Here is a 21,493-nt window from a genome sequence, read left to right as displayed (position 1 = left end):
TAACTCAATTCTCAACATCCATCTTCCTACAAATCACAACAATGATGAACGCATCTGGGCGCCATCCCCCTCAAGAAAGTTCTCCATCAAATCAGCATATAACCTCATTTCCAGCACTTCAATACTCCCTCAAGATCTAGATCTACCTGAAATCCAATGGAAAAAACTCTGGAAACTCAAACTTGAAGCTCGTTTGAAACTCCTTCTCTGGAAAATCATCTGGAATTCCCTCCCCATAAAAACCAATATTGCCTCTCGCCTTCACCTTCCAACCACAACAGATATCTCTTGCCCAATTTGCCACTCCACCCCCGACACTCTTGAACACATCTTCCTTAGTTGCCATTTATCCCATGTTATTTGGTGTCAATCCCCTTGGCCCCTCGACATTGAAACTTTCTCAACCCAATCCATTCAAAATTGGATCAATCTGATAATTTCTCATAATCCCACTCTAAACCTCTCCCCCGACCAAACCCATCCCTTTCAAATATTTGCCTCCAAACTTGGATGTACCGCAACAAAGCCAATCTTGGACAAACAATCCCTTCAACCTTAGAGATCTCCAACCTAATCAACCGCCTTTCTTTGGAACACACAACAGCCTGGCAACAAAAACTAAACAATCTCAATCAAGCAACTTGGTTAGCCCCTCCCCTCGGCTTCATGAAGGTAAATTATGATGTAGCTATCCAGGAAAAATTCACCATTATTGCAGGCATATGTAGCAACTCAAAAGGAGAAATTCTTAAATCATAGGCAAAAAGCATCCACCCCTTTCTATGGTGAAGCTCAAGCAACATTACTGGCAATCAAGGAAACTTTTGCACTCAGAGCTCAATTTATTTTCCTAGAAAGCGACTCTCAACTTGTACACAAAGCCATCAGTGATAGCCACGAAGACATTGATTGGTCTATCCAAAACATCATTGAGGATTGTCGACATCAACTCAGTCAATTCATGGACTGGAGATCCCTACATGTTCCCAGAAGTGCCAACCATAAGGCACATGAGCTTGCTCAAAGGGTTGCTAACTCATTAAGCAGTACCCAGGATCCTGTCACTCATGATTCTCTCTATTGGACTCATACTGGATTTGACCCCCTATAGATCTTCTTTATGTTCTGTATTTATTCTATAACTCTATAACTTTGTTCTCCCCTTTGATTTATATATGGTTGGTTTGAGCAAAAAAAAAAAAAAAAATGGCATTGTCCTCGATCCATTAACTAGGAAAAGTCTCGGCCGGAGAGCTAAAATGATAGAGTGAGACAGATACAAAAAATAAGTCTTATGTACAGTATTTATAATTGTCCAATGAATTTAATTTTCAGACAAAATTAAATTATCAATAAAAGCTTTACTTAATACGTCTATGTCTCTACTTTATGGATCCAAATCTAGAGGGGGAAAAGGGTGAAACAATAGGCCTAAGAGAGCCTATAAGCGTTGCATTGTATTGCATTCCCTTCTTTATGGCTGAATTCATGGACATAATTCAATGATCTTTTTTGGTCCTAAACACGAAGCTTCATGCAATATCAGTTATGGCAATGCAAAGGGGCTAGAATCTGATACATATGCAATTAAATAGTCGGACAAGGAGGAATGAGAGAAGGTGGCAGTAAAAGCCGGTGTGCCAGCTGCTACATGGATGCAAGATGTGTACCTAGGGATGGATTTATGGGTGCACCTCTCAATCTTAGCAGCGCTTATCTCGGACCAGAGGAAAGGTATATACCACAACTGTCCCTACCATTTAGCCTCTCTCTCTCTCTCTCTCTGTTTGTGTTGTGTGTGTGTGTTAAGGGACCACTTGTTAATCTTCCTTGTGTCTGTCACAAGGAAGAGTAATAATAAAAAGATGAATCACTTCCTATAATTGTTTAATTTATACCTATATTTTAAATAAAAAGTATCGACTATTTGACAAAAATATTTATCTTTTAAAAATAAGTTATGTCCACACACACACACACACACACACACACACACACACACACACACACATAGGCTGTCCAGGAAACTTTTAAGCACTTGTGAACACAAAGTAGAAGAGAACATTATCTTCTTGAAAATATCTACAGCTTCTGGCCATGGGCTTAGTCTCCAAGATTTTGCAATTAATCTCATTTATTGGAGTGCTGATACTCTTTGCGATGGTGGTGGCGGCGGCGGTAGCAGCAGCTCAAGCCAAGCCTGGCTGCAGTACCCACAAGTGTGGGGACGTAGAAATTCCATTTCCATTTGGGTTGAGTAAAGACTGCTACTTAAATGAGGATAATCAGAGCTTTAACATCACTTGTGATGGCTCTGATCCAAAGACAGGTAATCTCATTGTTAAAAACATATCCATTGAAGCACATGAGATGCATGTCCTGAAAAACGTAGCCCAAGACTGTTACCTTAAGTCGGGTGCACTCACACCCGAGAGTACTGGAAATAGCTACTTGGACGTAGCCCCATTCACCATTTCTAAAACCAGAAATCAGTTCACTGTTGTTGGCTGTGACACTTTTGCATTTTTCCGTTGGTACCAAAACGGAGAAAATTACTCGACCGGGTGCGCATCTGAGTGTAGCAGCCTTCGAAATGCTTTCAATGGCTCTTGCTCTGGCGTCGGGTGTTGCAAGGCACAGTTTCCAGATGGATTGCAGAATATTAAAATGCAAGTATACAGCTTTAATAATCACACAGGTATATGGAACTTCAATCCCTGCGGCTATGCTTTTGTTGTCGAAAAAGGGACGTTCAACTTCTCCACGAATTACCTTAAGAATCTGCCACCCAAAATGCTTCCAATGGTGCTTGATTGGGCAATTGGGAACGAGACGTGTGAACAAGCTAAGAAAAAACCGAATTTCGCGTGTCGGAATAAGAACAGTATATGCCATGACCCAGAAACAAGATCCGGGTACCAGTGCAAGTGTGAGCCGGGTTACCTAGGGAACCCCTACCACCCTGACGGTTGCGAAGGTATTTTATATAGGAATTTTGATTGATTTCACTAAATATTTTCCCATTCAATCGTTTCGATATGTGATGCCCTTTATCATGATCATGATCAATTGACTCGCGCGCAGACATTGACGAATGTAACGATCCAATTCGTACACAAAACTGCAGCACAGCGAAAGGCTGTGTCAACACACCAGGCGGCTATACATGTCGTTGCCCAAAGTGGTACCATGGTAACGGAACAAAAGATCATGGAGGCTGTGAAGCGGATTTCGTAATAATTAATCGGATTGCCATTGGTAAGTGTGTGTCTATATATATATACTGGTTTCTACAGTGCTTATATCCTCCGAGTCATCACAGAAGACGAATGGGGCACCAACCCATCCACTCTTAAAAGACTCCACGACTCTGCACTGAGTTATAATTACTTTGATTACATAACTGCCTGGAGACGTTTCATGTTCTTTCAGGTACCTGATATGAGCCATTCATGGTTCTTCAATTTTGATAAAAGATTCAAAGGAACTTTCCCTTACTGGTTTCTACAATGGTGGGACCTATTTGGTTTAATTCCCCAGAATCTCCCTGAGCAGCTCGCCAGAGCTTTTACTTTCTATCAACAGTTTGCCAATACAAAATTGAATCGGCATTCTCAAATGTTCCCTTATGAGCTCCATTTCTGTAAGACCTACAAACTTCCATGGATCTTCAAATGGACTTATGAGAGAAATGCAAATATACTGGACCGAGCTTATTTCACAAAATGGTGGGATAGGTACGGTTATACTGAAAAAGTGATCAGCCAGATGATTAAGGATTTCCCTCAAGTCGCCCCTGATTTAGAAGACAAGAAGGAATTCCCTGCAATTAAGTCTGGTTCAGCAATACCTGAATACCCCCTAGTTATTCAGGCCCCTGATTCACCAACAGTTTCATCAAGAGGAAAAGCCACCAGCTCCTCCTCTAAAAAATCTTCCAAGTCTGTCAAAGATAACATCCTCAGCAGACTCGGAAAAAAAGATTTGTTAAAATTGTTGGAACAACAACTGTCCAAGTCTACGAGTGATAATTCTGAAGAAAATTCGGAAGCATCCTCCGAGGCTTCATACAGCAATTTGTTTGGTCATGATTCGGAAGGTATTCCAAAACCAGAAGATGATTGACTACTTCTTGAGTTCAAAGAAGACCGACAGTCCTCTTTGAAGATAATTGACACTCTGCGCCAAAATCAGCCGCCCATAGAGACAGCTGGACGTCACAGAGTGGACCGAATTCTAATTTGTCGTCTTTTGCCCAAAGCAGCCGCCCTCAGAGACAGCTGGAGGACATAATGATGACACCCTGTGCCCCGTGCCTAAACAGTTCCAACTGTACACCCACGGGTTGTTACTTTAATTATTGTAAACAGGAACTCCTTATCCTATAAAAGGAGAACCTTGTTATCATGCTGAGGGAGGGCTCATTCCAGAACTCACTCGAGAGAACCCCTAATCCTCTCTACCTTGTTCTTGACTCTCCCTATTAACCCCAATATTTGTAAGTGCAAATCTGCACTACCAATTGCTTGTAATTACTTTAAGCTTGTTAATTTTAATAAAGCTTATATGTTTATTACAATTATCTTTGCATACGCATACATGCATATGGTCGGTTTAACCGCCTGTTTATTTTATGCTTGCATAATTTAATTATTGTGCAATATATCTTCCATCCTTCTTTCTTCTCTGATCTTCTTCTGATCTTCCTCCCTATATATATATATATATATATATATCATTTTTTAACACTTTTAAATATTTAAAAAAAAAATTCACAATATTATTAAATAATATTTTCTTAATCACTACATAAAAACTAAAAAAAAAAAATAACGGGATGCATGAACAAGATCCCCCAGCTGGATCTCTAGCAATGCCCATATATATATATATATATATATTAGAGTTTTGTTACTTATTATCTCCACACAATATATATCATTTTTTTGTATTTTTTTTAAATTTTTCTTTTTTTTTTTATTTTATTCTTCTTAAACTTCTTGAAATTTTTTACTCATCATTCATATATTACATATTTAATAAAAATAAAAATAATAAAATATAATATATAATGTGTGTAGATGATAAATAAAATTTTTTTATATTTTATTTTATTTTTTATACATTGGGATTGGCCCATTGGTGGAGGGGGTCCAACCCAAGAACTCCGTTTTGGAGCCATGATGTGATGCCTTCATCCTAATGTTATGCCATCAGGTCACAACGCTTTGCGAAGTGTGTATATATATATATATATATATATATATATATATATATATATATTTTAGCTGCTAGTACTCATATACGTTATGGTTTATCTACGTACGTCTAACTACTACTCGGGTTGCCAAAAATAATTAACTTAATTGCTTATCATATTTGCATGCAGTTGATTGTGAAATATATATATATATATATATAGGAAACAATATAAATAATTAAGAAAAATTACTATTGCTCTTCGGTTAAATATTGGTGTAGTTTGGAATAAGGATTATTATTATTTTTGTAAATAAAGTTTCCCCTTTTTTCTATTAATGCATTGGGGTATGTATTATATAAGCGTATTATATACAGCACTGTGTTAATTTATGGAATGCTCTTAATTATAAGTATACGAGAAAAGATATTTACAAACGTGAATTGTGTAATTATCGCGTAATCGTTTTGAAAAAATTAAATAAAATATAGGACCTATATGAAAAAAAATTAATTTTTTAATAGTGGATCTCACTCTTTTTTAAAGTGATTACCCGGCGTTTATGCATTTCATTGTTATACGTAGAATTATTTTAAGTGTATATATATATATATATATAGTATATATGGATGATATGTAGAATTGTGGGTAATTATACTTTGCCTCCGAAACTAATAATTGTATCAAAGTAGACCTGTTTACTTTCAAAACATACCAATGTGTCCATTCCGTCTACCACTAGCATTAAATCTAACAGAAACTATCTCCATGTGCATAACATTTACTGTAAAGATGTAATTTTCATCTAATTTATTTATCATTAATCATATAAAATATAAAATAATATATGTAATAAATTAGTAATAAATTATATAAAAACTATATTTTTGTAATGAATATTATACACATGAACAGTACGTAGAGACAGTATCCGTTAGATTTATCGTTGTTGGTGGAAGGAAGGGGCACATTAGTAAGTTTTGACACTAAATAAGTGAATTTATTTTGATGTAATTATTAATTTTAAAAGTATATTATGAATTGAATGAAGGTTCGAAGAGGTAAACTGTAATTAACTCTTAAAGAGTTGACAACCCACGATCACATAATTTGTTTGTACGTAGAAATGTCAAAGTAGTACTCATTCTTTCTAAATGAATGAGATCGCGCTGTCGACTAGTTTAATTTCTAGTCAGATGTACGTCCACTTCAATGACCAGCAGCTTTGGGTACAATTAAGCTTGATCATGACTAGGATTAATTCTCTTTTTCAAAATTAAAAATATTAAGGTTGATTCTAAGTACATAAATACTTTTCGACCAAAAAAAAAAGTGCATAAATACTTTAAACTTTATTTATCGTATTTTCCATCTTATTTGGTTATAATCGCTAGCTTCGTGATGATGAAAATCTTTATCAAGTCTCCGAAGCTACAATTTGTAATTATGGTACTATATATAGAATAATGTTAGGAATAAGTTTTAAATGTAAAAGCTTTCCAACAAGTCTTTTATAAAAAACTTATAGAGGAAAAAAAAAATTCTTTTATATAAAAGTTGACCATACAAATTAAAAAGTTATTTTTTCACACTATTTCACCGTAGAATTCATCTTTTATAAAAAAAATTTGTACATTTAGGAGTCGTACATATATATCATTATTCATATAATATATATATATATATATATGTATGTATCTTGAAGTAGTTTCGTATTTCTTAGAGCAATAATCACAACAAATTCTTAGCTGCTTGAGACCCTTAATTTTGCTTAGAGTGACATCGTACTTCAAATGAATAATGGCTTCGATCGGACTTTCAAATATTGCAGGTGCAGGAGTAGGATTTATTTCTCTGCTTGTGCTTAGCTCTTGGGTGTACTTCATACTCAAGAAAAGAAAGATTCTCAAGCTTAGAGAGAAGTTCTTGCAACAGAATGGAGGCATGATTTTAGAACAGCAACTCAGCAGACAAGAAGGATCCACAGAAACAGTTAAAATCTTTACCGTAGATGAGCTGCAGAAGGCTACCAAAAACTATGATGAGAGCAGGATAATTGGCCGAGGAGGTTTTGGTACGGTTTACAAAGGATTTTTAGCAGATGATAAGATTGTTGCCATCAAGAAGTCCAAGATAGAGGACGAAAACCAAATTGAGCAATTCATCAACGAGGTGGTTGTGCTCTCCCAAATAAATCATAGGCATGTTGTCAAACTCTTGGGATGTTGTTTAGAGACACAAGTTCCTTTGCTTGTCTACGAATTTGTCCCAAATGGTACCCTTTTTAAGCACATTCATCAGGAAAGCAATGCATCCACATTTCCATGGGAAACACGCTTGAGGATAGCTGCAGAGACAGCTGAGGCAATATGGTATCTGCACTCTGTAGCCTCAATACCTATAATTCACAGGGATGTAAAATCAACAAACATACTGCTCGATGATGATTTCACTGCAAAAGTTTCCGACTTTGGAACTGTAACGTCCCAATGGAAGGTCCAAACCACATGGCCTATACTCCAAAAGGACTAGTCAATGATACAATTGGAGCTCCACTAGAACCTTATAAAGAGCAAGAACTTCTCCTTCCCAAGCAATGTGGGATCCCATACACCACCTACCCTTATCCATATCATATGGGGTATCACAATCTACCCCCCTTAAATTCCCGACGTCCTCGTCGGGCCTGTCCATTGTAGGTGGCACGGCTCAAATCCCACATTTCTGGTTGGGATAGGCTCTGATACCATTTGTAACGCCCCAATGGAAGGCCCAAACCACATGGCCTATACTCCAAAAGGACTAGTCAATGATACAATTGGAGCTCCACTAGAACCTTATAAAGAGCAAAAACTTCTCCTTCCCAAGCAATGTGGGATCCCATACACCACCTACCATTATCCATATCATATGGGGTATCACAGGAACTTCAAGATTGGTTCCAAGAGATCAAACGCAACTAGCAACTGTGGTGCAGGGAACTCTTGGATACCTAGATCCTGAATACTTGCAAACAAACCAATTGACAGAGAAAAGTGATGTCTATAGCTTTGGAGTGGTGCTCGTGGAACTACTTACAGGAAAGGAGGCACTTTCATTTGCTAGGACCATGGAGCAAAGAAGTCTAGCCATGTATTTCATTTCTTCCATAAAAGAAGAAAGATTGTTTGAAATTCTTGAAAATCACATAGCTGCATAAGGAAATAAGGAGCAGATCCAACAATTTGTGGAGCTTGCAAGGAGCTGCTTAGCACTAAAAGGGGAGGAGAGGCCTACAATGAGGGAATTAGCAATGGAATTAGAAGGAATAAGAAAGATCCAAAAACATCCCTGGGTTAACTTGGAAGCAAATTCGGAAGAAGTCGAACACTTGCAGCTTGGTGAGACATGCGAGGCTAACATATATAGGGAAAGTAGTAGTACTATAACTACTGGATATCATCATAGCATGAATGACCATGGAACATACACCTTGGGAGATGGAAGATGAATGTTTATGCTAACATATACAGATGTTGATGTCATTTTCTTCTCATGCATATATGCAATTTCCTGCTTTTATTCTATATACGCATTCCCTTATACAAGTACGACGCATCCTTTGTAGTTGTCATCTAATGTGGTTAGCGACTCTGCATTGAGGCTTGTTTTTCCTATGTTTCTTTTTTTTTATGTGTTTCAATACTCTTTCTCTTCTGAAATACTGCATGCTTCAAGTTGTCTTGAGAATTAAATAAATTAACAAAGACATACCGCTTCAACTGCATGGAATGCTCAGTTGACATAATGCTTTTCGTTCAGTCATGGAACTTCTGTAACTCTGTCCAAAGGGTTTAGTTGACCATATTAATCATATCTATCAGACTAGACTTCCTTTTAATGAGTTTGTATTACTACAAAAACTTGCAATATATTATAATGAATCTCAAACAGATCATCCTATTGATTTTAAGTTCAAATTAATGCACATAAGAACTAGCTCCCACACGCACACACGTGTGTGCATGCTAAAGTTGATGTGATTGGATTGTTTAATTTCAGCATTATCATTTCTTTTGGTGTGTATGTAGTCATTTGATGAAGTATGGCATTCCATGCATGTTTCCTTTTTATTTGCGGGGATATCTTTTTGTTGTTATTCATATCTGTGTTTGAGTTTCGGATGAATGTTCCAATGAGTTGTGGATTCAAATCTGGATTCGGGCTGGCTTCAGTTTTGTTTCATTATTGAAATTTTTCATTTCATCTCTATGTTCATGGTGTAGTAATCTTCTGTTTTTTTTTTTCGTTATAGTAAATTTTTATTTTTTTTCACTAGTAGATCAAGTAACTTGCATGCTTTAAAGTGAAAATTGTTTACTTGACTTATTCAAAAGCGAGTTTTTTAATTGGTTTGGAGAGTGCTCTTGTTACCTTGAAATCAAAGTGGCTTGGTTGACGCTATAGAATATTGAATTGCATGATGTTTCTATTTAGATCACAAATTAGTCAGAGTCATCAAGATGTTGATAGAACTTTAACAACTTATTTTCATTTCTCCAATTTGTTGGGCACTAGATGATCTGCAACAATCAATAAGTTTAACATTATTTTGTTGTTTATTATTGTTGCCTCTAGATTCCATTATCATCAAAATATGAGCAATTGAGAGACTACACATCTTCGAGAAGGAAGATTATAGTGATGAACAAGATGGACCTTGCAAATCGGTGCTCCTTGACATGGAAAAGGGCAAAAAAATAATAGAAAATGGAAACACGTGTAGGAAACGAAAATTATTTTGACCCCACATGTCTGCAAAATAAACTAAAATAGAGAAAGCTACTATCCGACAAAATATGATCACTTATTCAAAAGGATAAAAGCAATAATTTTAATTTTGGATAAGCAAAAGATTCCCTAATCCATGATTGTGGTATACAAAGTAGTGCATTGATAGAATTTTTGTATAATTATTATCTTTTTCCCTCGATAATTTATTATGTTGTGAAACTAAAATTGGATTGGTGTTGTGAATATGTTGTGTTCTGAATGGTGCGCTGTTGTGTTATTTGTGATTTGTGAACTGTGGATTGTGAATGAAGTAGTTGTGATGTGGCTGTGTAATTGAAGTGATGGGCATTATTTTGTAGTTGTAATATGGTTGTGTGTAGTGTGAAATGACAGGATTTTGTGTAGTGTGTGATGTAGTTGTGATATGGTGGTATGTTATGAAGTGACGGGAGTAAATGCGATGTTGTGATTGAATTGTGAGGGGGTTGTGATTGTGAAGTGGCAGGACTATTGTAAATGGGCTCTGTGCAGTGAACTGTGAATGTGACATGATGGATCACTGTGTGGTTTGTGAAGTGGTTGAATGCCATGTGAAGTGATGGAATCACGGTGCAGTTTGGAAGATAGTTGTGAACTATGTGACATGATGAGATGTTGCATTGTTGGCGATGTGGTTGTACATTGTGTATGTCGTGTGAAGTGTTGGGATAAGCTATGTAGTTGGATGAGTTGTATGAAATATTATGTTGGTTAGATTTGAGTTGGATGTTAATGTCGGTGTGTATGAGGCTTGTTTACACAAGCGGATGTTATAGTGAATTATATGTTAATCTTAAATGATAAAAAGGGTAAGGTACATGGGTAAATTGGTTAGACGCATGTGCCAGACAGATTTACCATGTAGAATGGATAGTCTGTCCAAAGCATGAGTACACGATATTTAAGCCTCAGAGTGACTTAAAATTGTGTATTATGTTTGGTTTGGATTATGATGAAGTGTTGATTAGATTATGCATGAATAGAGGAAGAGACGTATGCATTGATTAGGGTTGAGACATATAACTTGGTTGGCTCAAGTTATGCATCAGAATGGATGGTCGGTAGGAAAAGTATGATGAAAGTGATAGTGTGTCTTAACCTTGAAATTGAATTATGGAGGTTCACCTTAAAGGATAAGGACATGAAGCAGAATGATATGTGTTGGAAATTTCACCTCAAGTGAGTCACAAGCTACTACCTTGAGATTTAAGAAAAGTGATAAAGGAAAGTATATAGGATAGAATTAGATGATAAAGTATGTCTGAGTGAATGAAGTTTAAGTAAATGGTAGTTTTATGTAAGTTCTAAGTTTAAGTTACATTTGCACTTGAAAAAAAAAATGATGTTAAAGTTATGTATGCATGTAGGTTGGCGCAAATGAATGGACTGCATGAAATGAATATAGCATGAAGTCCAAGTAAGTATTATGTTCATACTCTTATAGAGTTTTCTAAATGATATGAAAATGAAAGTAAAAAACTTTTATGAAAAATTTTCTTTTTGTAATGAAAGAGAATGAAATGATGTTTTATGAAAGTATTCTAAATATTAATGTTTAAAGGTATATGTATGTAATCACTTTCTTTGGCAGCCCCTATTTATCCACCCAAAGTAATAGTTGTATGCGTGTGAATGGATGTTATATGTAGTAATATTGTCTTTATTTTCCATGAAATGAAATGTTGATGTTTATGGTTGATGCTTTTAAATGATGTTTAAATGATGCGATGAAAGTGTATTTAAATGACGCTATGAAAAGATATTTAGATGAGGCTATGAAATGAATTTTAAATGATACTATGAAAGGAATGTTTAATGAATGCTATGAAATGATGTTTATTGATAATGTTTATACTTATGTTTTTAAATGATGTTTATGAAATGAAATGGACTGATAAATGAAAGAAATAAAAAGGAAATGAATTAAAGGAATGAATGAAAAAAAATGAAAGGAAATAAATGAATATTTTAATGTATGAAAATACGTAACGATCATGACTGAATGAATGATTGATGGTACCAATAGATTGGACATATTGCAATGAAAGGTAAGTAGTACTAGTAGTGTACTCAGTATTACTCTCTGACTGAAAAGGATTCCCAACCTGTGGCCACAAGCGGAATCCGAGTCCAAAACACTACTAACCCCAACAGATAGGGCGTAACAGTATGTATCGGCCATAGGAAAAGTGGTAACAGTTAAATTGAATGTTGTGTAATCATTTAGCCCTTTATGAAGGATATACAAGGTGTGTGGAATGTTTTATGAGAAATGAAAACTTTTTTAAAGAAAACCTTCACCTTGTAATGTTTTCAAATGAAGTGAATGCTTTCTGTAAAGTATGTAGATGAATGATGAATACATGAATGAAAACCTATGTTAGTATATTTGTACAGTATGAAGTAATGCTTACTGAATATTCGATTCATTTTGTTTTTACATATATCCCTCACCCTCTCAGGAACAAAATGAATAAGAAGCGTCCAACAGAAGAATGATAGAAGCCTTGGCTTGTTTTATGTAATCTATGAAAGTCAACTTTTTGTAAAAGGCCTTTTTAATTCAATTTAATTATTTCTGCTATAAATCTCTTTTAATATACAAAGCATGCTTTAATGTTAAATATAAAATCTTTTATATCCTCGAAATGAAAGGAAAAAATTTTAAAAGGTTCAGTAATTCCTGTCTCTTTTTCTTAAATTATTTTTTTAAAGTACCATCACAAGGACGGGTGTTACATCACCACCTCAAAATGTGAGAAAGAAAGGAATGGGGAAACTAATACACAAACCACTATTTTGTTGTTCGGCTTATTTGATACTCCAAAATGGAGGTAGTTTTCTGCTTGTTGAACCTATGGCCCAAGTCCTTTAGCACTAAAGTTAAACATGTGTCAAATGCATAGCAGTGAAGAGGCTGAGACTTATGGACCCCAATACAATATTTTTCATAGGAATAAATGGATTGTATTAATCATCTGATTAGTAAACTAAACCAGTACTTCATTTGCTACAAAGTGCGTGTATCAGGAAAACTAGCATATCCCTAATCACGCACTCACTTAAATTTTTCTTCAAATGATGTGGACATCTTCAAAGTTCTTAGAGATTCCTAGAGCCCTAAATAAGGCATTTTGTCTGGTAATTAAAATAGCAAAAGAGGGTAACAACATTAGAGAGGGGTTTTGTCTGTTGCAAGTTACAACAATCCTCACCACTAACAATAAGAGAATAAGCAACATTAAAGAATAAAAACACATACCGGCCAACTAGAACCCAATCCATTTCCTGCAACTCTACCTTATTTATAGCATAACCTTGTTTTAATGTATTATCAAGATGCATGTCTCTTTTACATGAAGAAAGCACACAATACATCAATGAAAACTTTTGAATTCTCAAATGAATTTCTCCAAAAAATTGTATTAGCTTATGTTGACAATTATTGGAACGCATGTAATCCATGATTCTCTCATCTTCCAAGAATTCACAGCCTTTATCGATTTGCCTGAATGCAAACCATGATATAAGGCCAACATTTAAGTATATTATCAGGGGGAATAGAGGGGTAATAAAACCAACATGCAAACATTTTAAACTCATTAGATTTACCATATAAGTTCTTGAAACCAAGAAAAATCCAAGCAAACCATGATGAGACACATTGATTTACTATCAAATTATTAATATAAACTAAAAATGGACTAGCATCAGACAATTGAAAATTACAAAAAGTTCCTCTCACAACTTTACCTTTTGACTTCCCACTAGTTTAACAAAATAATGGCAAAGAATTTTTTTTCAATGAGTTCTTGCACTCATAAACATGTTGGTCGTAACTTGGAAGCATCCTAATAAGCACCTGAAAAAGGTGACATATTTAAGGTGACAATACCATGCATTTAATAATTCTAGGAAAGTAGGAACAACATATGGAAACAACTATTTTTTAACCACCATGTTCCTAGACCATGTACTTTTCTGAAATTACCTAGTTACATGTTCCATTTTTTTTCAACTTGGAACCTTGGATGAAATTAAGAGGTCAGCAACTGACCTTGACCTCAAATTTCTTGATAGTTTTTATCATAAATCGGTCATATGTGTAAGGTAGAATAAAATTTCGCTCTTCCCGGGAAAGATAATTCCCTAAGTGCATCATTTCCACAAATAGCAAGCATGTAATCAACTGGATCTATTGCAAACAATTACCTCAGATGTCTAGATACCAAACAAACAGGTTACCACCATTTGATAGGAAAGTCAATAAATACACAAGCTCACAATTAACTAGTTAACAGCATAATACTTTCATGGACAATGACGTGATTTGTTTGACATATTTTTTCAAACACAAATCACTCAAGGTCAAGACACACAGTACACACTATCAGTGGTCAGCAACTCTCATCCACACACCAAGTAGGTTAACTAGAAGTAAGGGTGTCAAATCATGTTAACGGATCGTGTTCGTGTCGTTTCAAGGTATGTACATTACACTTAATGGGTCAATACGAACACGACCCATTAAGGATTTCGTATCAAAATTTCAAACCCGAACACGATACGATAAGATAATGGGTTGACACGACACGACCCGTTATGACTCGTTAAACAAGAAGTTTTAAAATACTATTCATTATAGGAGGCTTACAAAGATTTCATGTAATACTAGGATTTTGTAGGAAAGTCGGTTAAGGTAGTAGATGACGTTTCTAGAAAAGGTAAAGTTCCTATCTTTTTTTTACATGGGGTTCAAAAACACACCATATGGTCTTCATTTGCTACTGATGATTTCAAATCAACCCTCGTAAGCACAAAAATTCCCTAATCCATGCATAGCCCGAGCATACTCCTCTCATTCCAAGCCCTAAACTCCAAAATTTTATAACTAAATTGTGAATATTATGCGTCAATTTTTTTTACCATCTTTATATTACTCTAGCTGATGTATATGTAGCCAATAAAAGTGTGACACTTGGTGATAAGCAGCAGCCCTTATCAATATGTAGTGGAGTGGATATGTGCTGGGCACATGAGCAAACTTTGGCTTAGCATAAGAGCCGCTGGATCAAATACACATGTTGTAATCTGTTGGGCATGTATATATATGCAATGTTGCCGTGTTAGGGTTAATAAGTGAATGATTTTTCATTTTGGGGCATTCTACTGTCTTCGAGAGCTCTGTAAGGTTGATATAGAGAGTTGAGCTAGGTTTTACTGAGGGAGAAAGAAAGCTATATTGTGGCTTGTTTTGGCTCGGTATTAGCTTGATCTTATATATGATACATTGGCTTTGAAGATTACTCAATAAAGAATAATCTCTGAGGATGTTCCTATCGTGGATGTAGGCCATTAGGGCCGAACCACGTAATCTCTGTTTGTATTCCTTATTCTTTATTATTTTATTATTTCTTGTTGATTTACTGCTTGTTCTTGCTGTTCTTGATATTTTATCTCTGATACTTGTGATTCTAAATTGGATTTCGGTACTGAGTCCTGTGATATAAGGGACTCTGGTTGTGTTTCTCACAATTGGTATCAAAAGCTTAGGTTCAATGGGGACCACGAAATTTGATGTTGAGAAATTTTCAGGGACAAATGACTTTGGATTATGGAGAATAAAGATGAGAGCTCTGTTAGTCCAACAGGGCTTACAGAATGCTCTCACTTGTGAAATAAAGGGCTTTTCCTCGAAAGAGGAAGAAAAGGTGGAAGTCCATAAGGACATCCTCCAAAAAGCCCAAAGTGTTCTTATTCTCTCCTTAGGAGATAAAGTGTTAAGGGAAGTAGCTAGTGAGGAAACTGCCGCTGGTATCTGGCTAAAGCTAGAACACCTCTATATGACAAAATCTCAGGCCGACAGACTTTGCAAGAAAACTAGGTTATATACTCTTAAGATGACTCTTGGAACTTTAATAGGGGAATATCTAGATACTTTTAACAAGATTATATTAGACCTAGCTAATATAGATATTAAGGTGGAGGATGAGGATCAAGCAATCCTCTTGTTGAGTTCTTTGGACTCATCATACCAGAACCTTGAGGAGACCATGATGTATGGTAGAGATATTTCATCTCTAGAAGAAGTGTAGTCTGTGCTTCATGCTAGGGAATTACAAAACCATGAAGATACCAAACAAGAACATGGTGAGGGCCTTTCTGTAGGGAAGACCAGAAAAAATAGGCATGAAAAATAAATTAGAAATTAAGAAATGAAGGTCTAAGTCTAAAGGAAAACAGTAAAAGTGTTTTATATGTTACTAAGAAGGACATTTGAAGAGAGATTGTCCTGACAGAAAAACTCAGGTAGGAAACAAAAACAAAGAGGATGGGGATGTGGCAGTGGTGTTAGATGGGTATAAAAGTGCCGAGGTACTGAATGTATCTGAGGTAGGGTCTGGAAAAGAGTGGATTTTAGATTCTGGTTGCTCTTTTCACATGTGTCCCAATAAGGACTGGTTTGAAACATTTTCTAAATTGGATGGTGGACATGTAATTCTAGGAAATAATAAATCTTGTAAGATTATGGGAATTGAGTGTATAAGATTAAAATTATATGATGGGATGGTGAGACTTTTGAGGGAGGTCAGATTTATACATGACCTAAAGAGAAATTTGATAACTCTTGGTATGCTTGATAATGCAAGTTATTCTTTTAAGTCTGAAGCAGGGGTCCTTAGAGTTATTAAAGGTTCACTCACAATTATGAAAGGGAGAATTAAAAATGGTCTTTATACTCTAGTTGAAAAAACCATTGTGGGGGAAGCATCCCCTGTACAGAATGCTATTGAGAATAAATATGTGCTCTAGCACAGGAGATAAGGCCCGGTTTGTATTCACAACCCATCTCAATTCATCTCAACTCATCTCACTGCTATTCACTACTATTCAGCAACTTTAACTCACAAATCTCACTACTATTCACAACCCATCTCAACTCATTTCAACTCATCTTCGAATCCAAACGATACCTAAGACATGTTAGTCAAAGAGGAGTTTTAGAATTATACAAACAAGGCTTGTTGACAGATGCTGGCATGGATAACTTACCTTTCTGTGAAGACTGTGTCTATGGAAAGGCTAAAAGGGTTAGTTTTAAAAGGGCAACTCATATGACTACTCAAACCCTAGATTATATACATTCTGACCATTAGGGACCTTCTAGAGTAGCTTCTCATGGTGGAGGGAACTATTTCCTCTCCATTATTGATGACTACTCTAGGAATGTAAGGATTTACATTCTTAAACAATAAAGTGACACCTTTGAAAATATTAAGGAATGGAAATCTTTAGTAGAGAATCAGGTAGACAGAAAACTAAAAACCCTAAGAACTAATAATGGGCTAGAGTTTCTGTCAGCAAAGTTTAACATTTTCTGTCAAAAGGAGGGGATTCTAAGACATAAAACTATGAGGGATACTCCACAACAGAATGGTCTAACTAAAAGGATGAATAGGATCATTCTAGAGAGGGTGAGATGTATGTTGTCTAATGTTGGGTTCCCTAAAACTTTCTGGATTGAAGCTGTTGCCACAGCAGTCCACTTAATCAATAGTGTCCATCTTCTACCATAGGTTTTAAAACTCCACAAGAAATGTGGATTTGGAAACCTCCCAGTATGATTATCTTAGAATTTTTGGGTCTATAGCTTATGCACACTCAAAGACTGATAAGTTAAACCCTATGGCACTTAAGTGCATATTTGTGGGATACCTTGAGGGAGTTAAGGGGTATAAGTTGAGGTGGAGAGTGAAAACACATCAACAGATGCTAATACTGGGCAAATCAGTAACTCTGAGGACCCAATTTCAGAAGACTTAGATAAACTAGGCTCTAACTCTTACATTTTGGTAACAAACAGAAAGAAAAGGATTATAAAACTACCTCTAAGGTATGGTCAAGCAGAGCTTACAGCTTTTGCTTTTGCTTTGACTATTGCAGATGAGGTTGTTTATCAAGAACCAAGGACCTATAAAGAGGCTATTTCTAGCAAGGATGCCACTAAGTGGATACTTGCTATGCATGATGAAATGGAGTCTCTAAATAAAAACAAAACTTGGGATCTAGTTACAAAACCTAATGGGGTTAGGCTGGTGGGATCCAAGTGGATCTTTAAAAGAAAAGAAGGCATACCAAGGGTAGAAGGTACTAGGTTCAAGGCAAGGCTAGTGCCTAAATGTTTCACTCAAAGGGAGGGAATAGATTTTAGTGAGATATTATCTCCTGTGGTTAAGGATAGTTCCATTAGATTGCTTCTGTCTTTCATTGCATATCATGATTTGCAATTAGAACAGTTGGATGTAAAAACTGCTTTTTTGCATGGAGAATTAGAAGAGGTAATTTACATGCAGCCCCCTGAGGGGTATATAAAAGACATTAACTCAAATCAAGTTTGTTTACTTAAAAAATCTTTATATGGTCTAAAATAATCTCCCAGACAATGGTATAAGAGATTTGATACTTACATGCTTGAAAATGATTTTAAAAGAAGCTGTTACCATAGATGTGTTTACTATAAAGATGTTAATGGAATATTAATATATCTTTTACTGTATGTATATGATATGTTGGTAGCTTATAAAGATCTTGAATTGATCAAACAGGCTAAGTGTATGTTGAAATTTGAGTTTGACATGAAAGAACTAAGACCAGCTAGTAGAATTTTAGGAATGGATATTATAAGAGATAGGTCAAAGGGATGCTTGTATCTATCCCAGAAAAATTATATTTCTAAAATTCTCAAAAGGTTTGGTATGGACCAAGTTAAACCTGTAAGCACACATTTGGGTCAACATTTCAAGTTGTCCACTAGTCAGGTTCTAGAAATAGAATCAGAAATAGAATTTATGCAACAAATCCCCTATGCTAGCATTGTGGGAAGTGTGATGTATGCAATAGTCTGTACAAGGCCAGATCTTACCTTTGCTGTTATTGTTGTTAGTAGGTTTATGAGTAACCCCGGGAAGGCACGCTGGCAAGCCATTAAATGGCTATTAAGGTATATTTCTAGAACTACTAATTTGGGCCTGAAATATAGATCTAATGTTAAGGAAGGTTGTGAGTTAGAGGGTTTTGTAGATGTTGATTATGCTGGTAATATGGATACCAAGAAATCTTTAACAAGATATGTTTTTACTGCTTATGGGGGGCAATTAGTTGGAAGTCAAACTTGCAATTTGTTGTGGGTTTGTCTACAACAGAGGGTGATTATATGGCTTTGACAGAGGCCATAAAGGAAGCCATATGGCTAAATGGTATATCACCTGAATTAGGTATTTTTTAAGGGAAATATTGTTGTACACTGTGATATCCAGAGTTCAATATATTTGGCTAAAAACAAAACCAAATATATCATGAAAGGACTAAGCATATAGATGTTAGGCTCCATTTTGTAAGGGATGTAATTGAGTCTAGGAAAGTTGGAGTGGAGAAAATTCCAACTGAGAAAAATCCCTCAGACATGATGACTAAATCCCTGCCATTAGCAAAGTCTGAACTTAATTAACATGTAGTTTGTTGGGAGTCCCTAATAGAGGGACATTGCAGGAATAGACAAGATGAGAGTAGGATAAAAGTGATGGGTATAATAATGTCAAAGTGGAGAATTGTGAATATTATGTTTCAATTATCTTACCATCTTTATATTACTCTAACTGATGTATATGCAGCCAATAAAAGTGTGACACTTGGTGATAAGCAGCAGCCCTATCAATATGCAATGGAGTGGACATGTGCTGGGCACGTGAGCAAACTTTGGCTTAGCATGAGAGCCGCTAGATCAAATACGCGTGTTGTAATCTATTGGGCATGTATATATATGCAATGTTGCCGTGTTAGGGTTAATAAGTGAATAGTTTTTCATTTTGGGGCATTCTGTTGCCTTCGAGAGCTGAGCTAGAGTTTTACTGAGGGAGAAAGAAAGCTATATTGTGGCTTGTTTTGGCTCGGTATTAGCTTGATCTTGTATATGATACATTGGCTTTAAAGATTACTCAATAAAGAATGATCTATGAGGTTGTTTCTGCCGTGGATGTAGGCCATTAGGGCCGAGCCACGTAATCTCTGTTTATTCCTTGTTCTTTCTTATTTTATTATTTCTTGTTGATTTACTGCTTGTTCTTACTATTCTTGATATTTTATCTCCGATATTTGTAATTCTGAATTGGATATCGGTACTGAGTCCCTTATATCTGAGTCCTATGATATAAGGGACTCTGGTTGTGTCTCACATGAATAACACAAAAACTTGAGAAAAGTAGAGTAATAACTTATCTTTTGAGGGAGAAATAGAAGAAAATGATAAAAATAAGAAAGCTTATCGTAGGTGGCTTGGTGAATGCAGACGATGGTGGTGGTGTGCAGAGTCAGTGGCGATAACAGAGTAGACCGAGACACAGAGTGAGAGAGAGAGAGAGAGAGAGAGAGAGAGAGAGAGGAAAACGATGTTGGAGAATGAGAGAAAAGAAGAAAGATTACCGTAGTGGTTGGTCGAACGTTGGAGATGAAGGTGGCGCCTCAAGCATAGACGATGGCGATAGAGAGAGAGAGAGAGAGAGAGAGAGAGAGAGAGGAAAATGGAGAGCGGGAGAAAAAAAAACAAAGGAGGTGATAGCTTGTTTTATACGGGCGCGCAATGTGATTTTGGAGATTATTTGGATAAATTTACGCAACTAGGTTATAACAATGAACGTTTGAACGCCTTAAATTTTGTTCGAACAATAAAAAATCTAAAGGGAATTGTTTCCACATTTTCTTTTAGAGCGAACCTTTTCAGAGATGAACTATTTTGTTCTTAAATATACCATTCGAATGTAAAAATAGTTGTTCAAACTATATATTTAACAATTACAGTTTTTGAAATGAAATTCAAATTTTATCTTAAAAAATAACTTTTAGAGAATAAAAAGAATTCATCTAAACAGAATTTCGTCTCTAAAAATCAAATTTATTGTAGTGTTATATTCAATTAATTCTAATACATACGTGCCGAGTGCAATAGGAATAATTCTAGATTGGCTTTGATCTTTAGGAATAATTCATTTCTCAAAAATGAAAGCAATCAATAAAATTAAGATACTATGCCTTTTCTTTAAAAAAATAAAAATAGAAACCCCAGGAACCAGCAGCTAAATAATCATTTATATTCCCGACTAGTGGCTAGGCTGTAATTCAAATCTTGGTTGACTTATCTTAAGATGTTATAAGTGTGGTTCTCAAGCTCTTGTATATATATGGTGACAAAATAAGACGTACAATTGGATTGATAAAATGTACAAGAAATTTGAAATTGGCTAAATGCTCAAAATGCATGTTTTAATATGTACATGTATTAGCATTGTCCTCTTAGTGCTCCTTGTGGGAGGATCTTTGGTTTATTTGGTACTGCAGAAAAGAAAGATCATTAAACTCAAAGAGAAGTAGTTCCAACAAAATGATGGACTAATGATACAGCAAAGACTCCCAAGTCACACGGTATCC

The 21,493-nt window shown here is 35.7% G+C and overlaps 1 protein-coding gene across 1 annotated transcript; it reads left to right on the top strand.

Moving 5' to 3' along the window:
• The first annotated feature begins 1,913 nt into the window (after nt 1-1,913).
• LOC121243140 (wall-associated receptor kinase 5-like) lies at nt 1,914-8,399 on the top strand. Its single transcript, XM_041141207.1, has 4 exons — nt 1,914-2,977; nt 3,085-3,258; nt 7,032-7,673; nt 8,125-8,399. Exons 1-4 carry the CDS (start codon nt 2,098-2,100, stop codon nt 8,397-8,399), a joined length of 1,971 nt encoding a protein of 656 aa, XP_040997141.1. The 5' UTR covers nt 1,914-2,097.
• The last annotated feature ends 13,094 nt before the right edge of the window (nt 8,400-21,493 follow it).

The sequence above is a fragment of the Juglans microcarpa x Juglans regia genome, chromosome 8D (genome assembly GCF_004785595.1).
Source record: "Juglans microcarpa x Juglans regia isolate MS1-56 chromosome 8D, Jm3101_v1.0, whole genome shotgun sequence".
Lineage (NCBI taxonomy): Eukaryota > Viridiplantae > Streptophyta > Magnoliopsida > Fagales > Juglandaceae > Juglans > Juglans microcarpa x Juglans regia.
The sequence above is the reverse complement of the archived record's forward strand: the minus strand, read 5'-3'. Positions and strand labels throughout refer to the sequence as shown.

What these genes read in the sequence shown, in the direction of transcription:
- LOC121243140 (XM_041141207.1), top strand. Translation starts at nt 2,098, where the DNA reads ATGGGCTTAGTCTCCAAGATTTTGCAATTAATCTCATTTATTGGAGTG. An exon ending in CCACCCTGACGGTTGCGAAG is followed by an intron (nt 2,978 to 3,084) that starts GTATTTTATATA and finishes ACTCGCGCGCAG; the next exon opens with ACATTGACGAATGTAACGAT. An exon ending in TGCAAAAGTTTCCGACTTTG is followed by an intron (nt 7,674 to 8,124) that starts GAACTGTAACGT and finishes GGGGTATCACAG; the next exon opens with GAACTTCAAGATTGGTTCCA.